Source organism: Dipodomys ordii, unplaced genomic scaffold (assembly GCF_000151885.1).
Source record: "Dipodomys ordii isolate 6190 unplaced genomic scaffold, Dord_2.0 Scaffold26, whole genome shotgun sequence".
NCBI lineage: Eukaryota > Metazoa > Chordata > Mammalia > Rodentia > Heteromyidae > Dipodomys > Dipodomys ordii.
Genome location: NW_012267242.1, coordinates 15,891,578 through 15,901,707, shown reverse-complemented (window position 1 = coordinate 15,901,707; position 10,130 = coordinate 15,891,578). Strand labels below are relative to the sequence as shown.

General features: G+C 48.6%; 2 protein-coding genes across 2 annotated transcripts in view; both read right to left on the bottom strand.

Annotated features, from left to right (window-relative positions):
* Rab25 (RAB25, member RAS oncogene family) overlaps nt 1-3,699 on the bottom strand; it is a 9,697-nt gene extending 5,998 nt beyond the window's left edge. The window contains exon 1 of the mRNA XM_013015131.1: nt 3,421-3,699. Coding sequence (XP_012870585.1) covers nt 3,421-3,463 — 43 coding nt within the window. The 5' untranslated portion in view covers nt 3,464-3,699. The remainder of the gene's footprint in view (nt 1-3,420) is intronic.
* Nucleotides 3,700-5,672: 1,973 nt separating this feature from the next.
* On the bottom strand, nt 5,673-9,506 carry Lamtor2 (late endosomal/lysosomal adaptor, MAPK and MTOR activator 2). The gene is made up of 4 exons (XM_013015072.1): nt 9,341-9,506; nt 8,947-9,109; nt 6,096-6,185; nt 5,673-5,879 (listed from the first exon to the last, which is right to left on the bottom strand). Exons 1-4 carry the CDS (start codon nt 9,406-9,408, stop codon nt 5,823-5,825), a joined length of 378 nt encoding a protein of 125 aa, XP_012870526.1. The 5' UTR covers nt 9,409-9,506; the 3' UTR covers nt 5,673-5,822.
* Nucleotides 9,507-10,130: the final 624 nt, after the last annotated feature.

Genomic DNA, 10,130 nt, shown 5'->3' with positions numbered 1-10,130 from the left:
CTTTTTTCTTCTTGCTTATGTGGTGCTGAGGAATCGAACCCAGGGCCTCATGCATGCAAGGCAAGCACTCTACCACTGAGCCACCTTCCCAGCCCAATCTCAGCTACTCTTGAGGTTGAGAGCTGAGAATCAAGGCTCCGAATCAGCCCAGATATACAAAACTATAAGATTCTTATTTCCGATGAACCACTAAAAAGCCCAAAAGTGGAGGTGTGGCTCAAAGTGTAGAGTGCTAACCTTGAGCAAAAGAAGCTCAGGAACCGTACTCATGCACCAAATTCAAGCTCCGGGACTGGCACGCGTGCACACACACACACACACACACACACAAAATGCTGAGGGATAGTGCCCAGGCCCTGAATTCAAGCTCTAGTTCCAGCTTAAAAACAAAACAAACAAAAAAAGTGTGCCATCCATATAACCCCAGTACCAGCATAAATATATAAATAAATCCGAAAGCAACTCTGACTTCAAACCCCAGTACTGTCAAGAAGACAATTTTAAGGGCTGGGAAGGTGGCTCAGTGGTAGAGCGCTTGCCTTGCATGCATGAGGCCCTGGGTTCGATTCCTCAGCGCCACATAAGCAAAAAGAAAAAAGCCAGAAGTGGTGCTGTGGCTCAAGTGGTAGAGTGCTAGCCTTGAGCTGAAGAGCTGAGGGACAGTCCCCACAACTGGACCCAAAAAAAAAAAAAAAAAGAAGACAAATAAAAAAAAAAAAAAGACGTAGCCGGGTGCTGGTGGCTCACGCCTGTAATCCTAGCTACTCAGGAGGCTGAGATCTGAGGATCGGCAGTTCAAAGCCAGCCCGGGCAGGAGAGACCGTGAGACTCCTATCTCCAATAAACCACCAGAAAACCGGAAGTGGCGCTGTAGCTCAAGTGGTAGAGCTCACGCCTTGAGCTGAAGAGCTGAGGGACAGCACCCAGGCCCAGAGTTCAAGCCCCACGACCGACCAAAAAAAAAAGACGTATGTGTGTGTGTGTGTGTGTGTGTGTGTGAGAGAGAGAGAGAGAGAGAGAGAGAGAAGGTACTAGGCATCTTTTCCCCATCCCCATCCCATTCCTCTCAGTGCAAAGGCTCAGGTTGGTCAGGGCAAGGGCTTTTAGAATCAGACTGACAGGTTTAACTACTACTGGCTTTGTAGCTTTTTGTAAACTACTTACTTTCTAAGCTTTAATTTCCTCATCTGTAAAATGGAGTTAAATTCCAATGGTTAATATTTATTGAGTGCTTACTAAGGGCTAGGTATCATCTTAAAAACTTTACACATTAATTCATTCAATCTTCCCAACAATGTCTGGAGGTAAATGCACTATTACTGTTTTTATAGTCAAGGTAGGCACTAGGGAGGTCAAATGACTAACTCAGGATGCTAAACAGCATGTGGCAAACTGTTCAGATCCACCTTCAGGGAAGGACTTGCTCTACCTGCCTCACCGCAGGGACAGCTCCCAACTTGCCTTCAATATCACTCAGTCACACCTGTCCTAGGTAGTCCCACACAGTGCCTAAGTGAGGCCATCCCAGCCCCTCAATCCTCCCCCACCCCACCAACCCCCACATACCCAGGCTTTATGGAGTCTATGTTGCAATTAGCTTCTCCCTCTGTCCAATCTTGTTTTCTCCCTCTTACTTTTACATAATCAACATTGAACTCAGAGACCCCCACCTCCACTAATATGTAAGTGGCAGAGCTAAGTTCTGAACTGGCACCTGGTCACAATACTATGCTGCTCTCGAAATGAAAGACTTTTGGCTGGAAGTGGTGGTTCACACCCACAATCCCAGCACTCAGAGACACAAAGACAGGAAGTTCAAAGTCAACCTGAGCTACATGGTCAAACTATCTCAAAAACAAACAAACAAACAAAAATAATTTTTCCATAACTGGTGGCTCATACCCACCAGGAGACAGAGATCTGAAGATCCGAGTTTTAAAGGCAGCCCAGGTAAGAAAGTCTGTGAGATTCTTATTGCTAATTAATCACCGAAAAGCAGAAAGTAGAGCTGTGATTCAAGTAGTAGAGTGTTAGGCTTGAGCAAAAAAAAAAAAAAACAACCTCAGGGACAGTGCCCAGGCCCTGAGTTCAAGCCCCAAGACCAGCACAAAAAATCACCAAAAACATCTTTGTGGAGTACTATGTTAATAGCACCTAATAAGAGCTCAAATAAATGGCAGTTAGTAGTATTATTACCCCAGACTATTGCCAACCTTTACCCTGTCTCTCCTATCTAGGGAAGAAGCCAGGTGTACAGGTTCCCCAGCTTGAGTGAGGGTGAGGCTGTGGCTGGGAGAGGCAGTAGGGTGGGGTGGGAAAAGAGAGCCTAGCAGTCTGCCCTAACCTCAAGCAGGTGTGGAGCCTGGCTTGGGGACCCATAGAAGAATCAAACACAGGGCCAAGGTAAAGAAGCAGGAAGGGCACATGCCCACTTTCAGGGACCAAGCTGAACCCAGTGCCTGATATCTCTGACCAGGGACAGGCAACCAAAGCTCCAGGGCCAAGAATCCTGTGGATTTTTATCGGATTCTGGTCCAAATTCATTATATCTTCCTTATGTCTGATAAGTCCATTTCTTTTTTTTTGGGGGGGGGGTCTGGTTGTGGGGCCTGAACTCTGGGCCTGGGCGCTGTCCCTCAGCTCTTCAGCTCAAGGATAGGGCTCTACCACGTGAGCACAGTGCCACTCCCGGCTTTTTTCTTATGTGGTGCTGAGGAATCGAACCCAAGGCCTCAGGCATGCAAGGCAAGCACTTTACCACTGAGCCACCTTCCCAGCCCCTGATAAGTCCATTTCTGCACACCTGCTCAGAAAGATTTAATTTTTTTTAAGTAGGGTTACAACCTATAAAGATTTTTTTTTCTGATTCTGGAGATTGAACTCAGGGCTTGGGCACTGTCCTTGAGCCTCTCTGTGTTCAAGGCTAGTGCTCTACCACTTGAGCCACAGCACCACTTCTGTCTTTTTCTGTTTATGTGGTACTGAGGAATAGTTCCCAGGGCTTCATACATGCTAGGCAAGCCACATTCCCAGCTCCAATGATTTTTTTTTTCCTCTCTTAAATCTGTTTCTTTCCCCAAGAATGGAAGTCCTTTCTCAAGTCTGACCTCCATCTCTTATACTGCAGTGGCTATTTCCAGGGATTTGGGCCTCCATTCGCAAGGCAGAGGAGTCTAACACCAAATAGAAAGGAATGATCAGCATTTTATTTACAACAGTAGAACTTTTGCCCTGCACCCCGCCCTCCCTCCGCAATCCCCTCCTTCCCTGCAGCTACCTTTCTTAGGGGAGGGAATGGTCAGTCCTAGGGGGTTCTGATAAGAGATAAAAAGCAAGTTGGGGGGGGGGCTGGGTACCCTCTTGCCCTTTTTTCTTTCAGGTTTGTTAGGCTTCCTCTCTCTTCAGGGTTCCCCAACTTACCCTTGAAGACAAAGTTATAATCGTCCTCATTTCCATTCCCCATCTTGGCTCCACATGGAAGGTGCAGGTGGCTTTACAGGGGTAGAGATCACAAGTCTGTGTGTTAGTTCAATGCCCCTAACCCTCAGCTCTTGAGACCTTCACCCACCTTTTCTCTCATTGGGGGCCAGGAGACTTCTGCAGACAGAGAGATTGAAGGCCAACTCAAGGCAGAGCAGGTCCTAGGGACTCTCAGCTCTGGCAGGTGGGGGTGCTGTCTGTATGGAAGCTGAGAGGACGGAAGCCGAGGGAGAACAGGAAGTGCAAGCGCTGGAGACCTGGGGCCCAGGTGGGTGGAGAGATGATGACATCATACAGGTTAGACAGGTTGGGTGTCTGTTATGAGCCTGGGCTCCTGAGAGCAAGGAAGCCAGTTCCAGCGGGTAACATTGGGGAACCTGGGACTGAACCTTTGGAGAGAGCCCACTAAAGCCCGAGTGTGCCATGCTTGGCTCCCAGGACCTGTGGTGAAGGTGGGGTTCTAACCAGTGCCCCTTGGGAAGCAAAAACCCACTTGACTTGTTATTTTTCCCTCAACGGCTCTGTTAAAGTGTTACAGTAAAGTCTGGGGCCACAGAGAAAGACTGTTGGGAAAAGGGGTGGGGGCTGATGCCAGTGGCCCTGCTATAGTACAAAAGCAGCTTCTGCCCTTCGCTGACAGCCCAGAGCCTGGGATGGGCAGCGTTCTCACCCTGGGTGGAGCTAAGCCTACCCAGCTGGCAGAGATCCTTTTTTCTACCATGAGGCCAAGGGCTAGCAGCTCCCTACACAGACCTGCTCTAAGGACACTGGGCAGGGGGAAGCATGGGTCAGAAAGAGCCAGCTGGGCTGGGTACAGGGGCAGGATCTAGAGATAAAGGCCCTGAAAGGTCTCCTGGGGTTTGTTTACTCTTTATCCAGGATCTGAGGCCTCACAGCAAAGGTTTCTTATTGCTAATGGACTTCAAGATTTATTAAAGAGAGTGGAACATGATGAAGTACTGTATAAGCCTAGCACTCCAAGGTGGAGATGATGATCATAGTTTTTATGTTTTTGAGACCCTATCTCAAAAACAAAATAAAGGGCTGGGAAGGTGGCTCAGGGGTAGAGTACTTGCCTTGCATGCATGAGGCCCTGGGTTCCATTCCTCAGCACCACATAAGCAGAAAAAGCTGGAAGTGGCGCTGTGGCTCATGTGGTAAAGCGCTGGCCTTGAGCTGAAGAGCTGAGGGACAGTGCCCAGGCCCAGAGTTCAAGCCCCATGACCGGCAAAAATAAAAATAATAAATAAATAAAGGTTTAGGGGTGTGCATAAAGTGATAGAGTACTTGCCTAGCAAGAGAGAGGCCCTGAGTTCATTCCTCGGTATTGTGAGGGGGGAAAAAAAGGATCCAGAGAGGGTCTAGATAATTTGATTTATGAATACCTGAGAGGAGAAAGGATTACAAGATATACCACCTTCAACAGGATCAGATTTTGCTCTTTGAGTTTATTCCCAAGTCTTCACCAAACAAGTGAGTGGCAGGTGCTAGGAAAGAATAAGGGAACTGAAATCTCACTGCCATGAAAAACTAGGCCTGGTACTGGTGGCTCACGCCTGTAATCCTAGCTACTCAGGAGGCTGAGATCTGAGAATCGTGGTTCAAAGCCACCCCAGGCAGGGATGAATAAACCACCAGAAAACTGTAAGTTGAGCTGTGGCTCAAGTGTTAGAATGCTAGCCTTGAGCTGAAGAGCCAATAGTGCTCAGGCTCAGAGTTCAAGCATGACCACCACCACCAACAACAACAAAAAATGTAAGGCTGGGAAGATGGCTCAGTGGTAGAGTGCTTGCCTTGCATGCATGAGACCCTGGGTTTGATTCCTCAGCACCACATAAGCAGAAAAAGCTGGAGTGGCGCTGTGGCTCAAGGAGTAAAGTGCTAGCCTTGAGCTGAAGAGCTGAGGCCCAGAGTTCAAGCCCCACGATCAACAACAACAACAACAAAATGTAGTGAATAGGAAGAATCCTTTGAGTCATCCCCACACCATCCCATGTCCTCTGATTCCTCTCATCCGAGAAAGATGCTAACTCGGATGTGGTTGTACATGCCTGTAATTCTAGCACTCTGGAGGTCGAGAGGAAGGAAAATAGCCAAGTTCAAGGCAAGCCTGAGATCCAGCCTCAAATAAAAAAGAAAAGTTAAAAACAAAAAACAAGGCAAAGAAATAAGGAAGAAAGGAAAAAAAAATAGTCGGTACACAAGGCAGGAGCTGAAATTTATTTTGGGTGAAACAAAACTCCCTCACCCGCAACCCAGACAGTCCAGCAAGGTTTTTCTGAGGGACTCTGCCCCTCCAAATGCTCATCTCTCTTCTCTGACCTCAGCTTCCATCAATACCATTATGATGCCGCTACTTGGGTGAGGGGCTCCTCCAGGTATTGCACCAAGGCCTGGGCCTGCAAAAGGGGAACATAAATCAAGTAACTTGTGGCCTACCACACATTTGCCTCCAACGTCACCCTAAGCAAGCCACCACCCAGCCCCTGCTCTTGAATTAATCCACGCCAGACATGGATTGGAGGGACAATTTAACAAAGGGAAAAAATGGACCTGGTAATGGAGCTGAGCCCAGGGCTGGGGGGGGGGGGGGGGGGAAATGGGCACATACACACCTTGGCTTTAAGCATTCCGAAGCCTACAGTCTCCTTGGCATACATGCACAGCAGAAGGTTGGCCACTCGGGTGATGGCTACGCGACCTTCCTGGTGGGGGGTGATATGACATGATGGGAAACTCTGCTTGACACTTAGTCCCCTCCTTCCCCAGTGCCTTCTCTGGCCCTAAGACACTTCCTTCTACATTCTGGGCATACAGGAGGTATGGGAAGCTTTGGCCACAGACCTGGATGTAAGGTTGAGTCTATATTTCAGCCTAGACGAAGCCACCTTCTAAACAAGTTTTCCCTCGGGAAATTCAGTCTTCCAGAAATTCAATTTCCTCTTCTGTAAGCTCTAACACATGCTCTGCCAAGAGTTGTCCCAATGTATACTGTTATTATGGGTTTGCCCTAGAGATGACAGGGCTTGAGGTCAGTGTCCCAACTTATTTCTCCACTTTCTTTATGGCTGTTTTTTAAATAACAGGAGATCAATTAAGAGGTTTGATTAAAATAAAATAATCTGGGTATACTAGTGGCTCATTATCCTGCTCAAGAGGCTAAGAACTGAAGATCACATTTCAAAGCCAGCCTGGGCAAGAAAGTCTGTGAGATTCCAATTAAGTACCAAAAAAGCTGGAAGTGGGGCTGTAGCTCAAGTGGTAGAGCACCAGCCTTCAGCATGAAATCTCATGGAGAAGCAGGATGCTGGTGGTTCATGTCTGTAATCCTAGCTACTCAAGAGGCTGAGATCTGAGGATCACGGCTCAAAGCCAGCCCCAGCAAGAAAGTCTGTGAGACTATCTCCAATTAACCACCAGAAAACCAGAAGTGGCTCTGTGATTCAAGTGGTAGAGAGCTAGCCTTGAGCTTGGGGACAGTGCTCGAGTCCCAGGCCTAGAGTTCAAGACCCATGACTGAACAAAAAGGAAAAAAAAACCTCAGAGAGAGCACTCAGGCCCTCAGTTCAAGGCCCAGGAACAGTAGTAAATGAAAGAATGAATGAAGTGCATTGTATGTTGTAAAAGAACTACTGTTTTATGAAACTTTTCAATGTACACACTCATGTACACACTAAGATTTAACCTAAAATGTGTTTGACTAGGTTATAGAAAAACAACTGAGGGCTGGGAAGATAGCTCAGTGGTAGAGCACTTGCCTTGCATGCATGAGGCCCTGGGTTCGATTTCTCAGCACCACACAAGCAGAAAATAAAAAAAAGCCGGAAGTGATGCTATGGCTCAAGTGGTAGCATGCTAGCCTTGAGCTGAAGAGCTGAGGACAGCGCCCAGGCCCAGAGTTCAGGCCCCAAGACTGGACCCAAAAAAAAAAATTTTTTTTTGAAGCTATTGTCTAATTGGACCAGGCCAGGCTAGCTACCCAGTAGATGTTATTTGTTGAACCAAAATGGTACTGGTTGGGCAAAGGATGGGAGAGTTGGTACCCTGAGTTAGAGGAGCCATTCTTCCTGGAGAGTTCAGCCTCAGGGCCCATTCAATTTAGCTCTGTACATATTCATTAGGTCAGTTACCAAGTGCTAGGAACTAGGCATCTATTCTATGCCTCTCTGATCTCCTCTCATCTCCTTCTACCCTCCCTCTTTATTTATTTATTTATTTTTGTGCCAGTCCTGGGGTTTTGAGCTCAAGGGCTGGGTACTGTCCCTGAGCTTGTTTTGCTAATGACTAGCACTCCACCACCTAAGCCACAGTGCCACTTCTGGCTTTCTTCTGTGTATGTGGTACTGGGATGGAACCCAGGGCTTCATGCATGCTTGGCAAGCCCCCATTCTTATGATATCAGTCGTACCAACTTTTTTAAAATCACCTGCCCCAGGGCCTTTGCATTTGCTGTTTTATCACAAATGTTCTTTCTCTAGATGGTCACAGGGCTTATCCTTCACTTTCCTTTAGATCTTGGATAAAAATGTCAATTTTTTCCGTGAGATATTTCTAACACAGACTCCTATGTCACTGTCAATCACTTCATTTTCTTTTTTCTTTTCTTTTTTTTTTTGGGGGTCCAGTCATGGGCCTGAACTCTGGGCCTGGGCGCTGTCCCTCAGCAATTCAGCTCAAGGCTAGCACTCTACCACTTGAGCCACAGTACCACTTCCGGCTTTTTCTTTTTTTCTGTTTATGTGGTGCTGAGGAATCGAACCAGGGGCCTCATGCATGCAAGGCAAGCACTCTACCACTGAGCCACCTTCCCAGCCCTCTTTTTTTTTTCCTTCATTGTACTTTCAGATTTTTTTATTTTGTTGTTGTTGTTTTGTGGGTGTGGAGCTTGAACTCTGGGCCAGACTTCCCTGATGGGGCTAGCTTCTAACCATGATCCTCAGATCTCAGCCTCCTGAGCTAGAATTACAGGTATGAGCCTGACCCAATTTTCCCCTTTCTGAATTTCATTTTCTTTCTTTGTAAACTGAAGGTACTGGATTGGAGTCTAGAAACTCTGCCACGGTTCTCTGAATCAGTAAAGGTGAGATGACAACTCTGTGTTTGGACCCCACTTCAATTTTTTCATTTAATCTTCACAACCTGTAAGGGGATGTGGAATGAAATGATTGTTTCTTCCTTGAAGATGAAGTTAGGAAGCTCAGGACGGTTAAGTGACTTACCCAAGTGTTCACAACTGACAAGTGGATGGCTGGAATGAGACCCATGTTAGACCTCAGTCTAGGGCTTCTTCCTCACCACCACTTGATGCACATGGGGTTCTGCCTATTACAAATGTTGCTGCTGACCAATTCTTCGTAATCTTCAGGAGATCCTGTCCCTACCCCTCCAACCATCCAGGATGAGTTCCAGGTTGCCCCTTGGTCTCCCCCCTGGGAAGCAGAGGAAGGCTGGCTCCCTTTTCCATACCATGCAGTCCATGAGGATGAATTTGAGATTGTCTTCATTAAACGCTTGGTTTCCATTCCGATCATAGGCAGCCCAGATGTTACTGGCGATGGCTGCGGTGACCCGGGCATCTGTGTCCCCGTAACCGGAGTAGGCCAGCAACGATCCCTCGTTATTCAGCAGCCTAGCGCGGGGAGAGGCAGCGGCACATTCAGAGGAAGGAGTGAAAGGCCAGGGCTCCAATCCCAACTCGTGCTTGTGCCCTAAGCACCATCACGCGGACTTCCCCTTCCGAGAGGGGCCTCTCTCGGCCGGTTCCCTCTGCTGCCGCCCGCCTCTGAGGCCTCCTCCCGGCGTGGCGATCCTTCCCCCAGCCTCCCCCAGGCCGCCGCTCTGGCCCTTGGTGCACACTCACAGGGTGCTTTGGACTCCTCCAGTATTGGCTTGGCTTAACACCTGGGTCAAAGCCTTGGGACGCAGCATTCCTGCGGATCCTCGCCCCGGGTTTGGGCAGCCAGATCACAGGAGTTGCCGCCAGCCGGGTCCTGACTGAGGCTTCCCTAAACTCTACCTGGCCCTGGGAATTGTAGTCTCGGGCTTGACTTAACCCCGCCTTGCGAGGGGGCGCTGGGAATTGTAGTTCCTAGGGCCTCGCAAGTTACGCTGGGAAGTGTAGTTCGGCTTTCCACTGCGACCACGCGGTTTGGGAGAAAAGAGCGGGAGTGAAAGGCTAGTGGCAGTGTTGGAAGGACTTTTAACCCCTTCGGGGAGGGCAAGTCATCATGTCGGCCTGGAGATCTGTCATTTACAAGCCCCCTCCGTATTTGTTAAGCTCTACCTGTGGTTTCTTTTCAAAGCAGGTCTTCTACATTACGCCCAAATCTGAGGAGTAGGCGATGGGTAGTGTTAATTTGAGGAAATCAAGGCTCAGAAAGGCCACGTAGGCAAAACCCCGTTCTAAGATCGATGCCTGAGGACCAGCCGACCAGAGCTCGCGGGGAACACACAGACTCAGTCCCGAAGAGGTGTTTACGGGCGTCTAGCAGTAGGGGAAGCCTGAGGCCTGGAAGCGACCAGGTTATCTCGGAAAACGGAGATAAAAGCCGAGACACAGAAAGTCCTTTGTCCCGGAGCGGGAGTTGGCGCGGAGGGGCGGGGGCGCTTCGGGCCACGGGGAACGTGGCGCTGCTCCGGGCTGCGAGGGA

Bases quoted from the DNA above. Each gene is read 5' to 3' on its own strand.
- Lamtor2 (XM_013015072.1), bottom strand. From the start codon at position 9,408: ATGCTGCGTCCCAAGGCTTTGACCCAGGTGTTAAGCCAAGCCAATACT. The intron at 9,110-9,340 runs GTGAGTGTGCAC...TCCCCGCGCTAG, and splicing joins GGAGGAGTCCAAAGCACCCT to GCTGCTGAATAACGAGGGAT. The intron at 5,880-6,095 runs GTGTGTATGTGC...CCCCTTTTGCAG, and splicing joins TCGGAATGCTTAAAGCCAAG to GCCCAGGCCTTGGTGCAATA.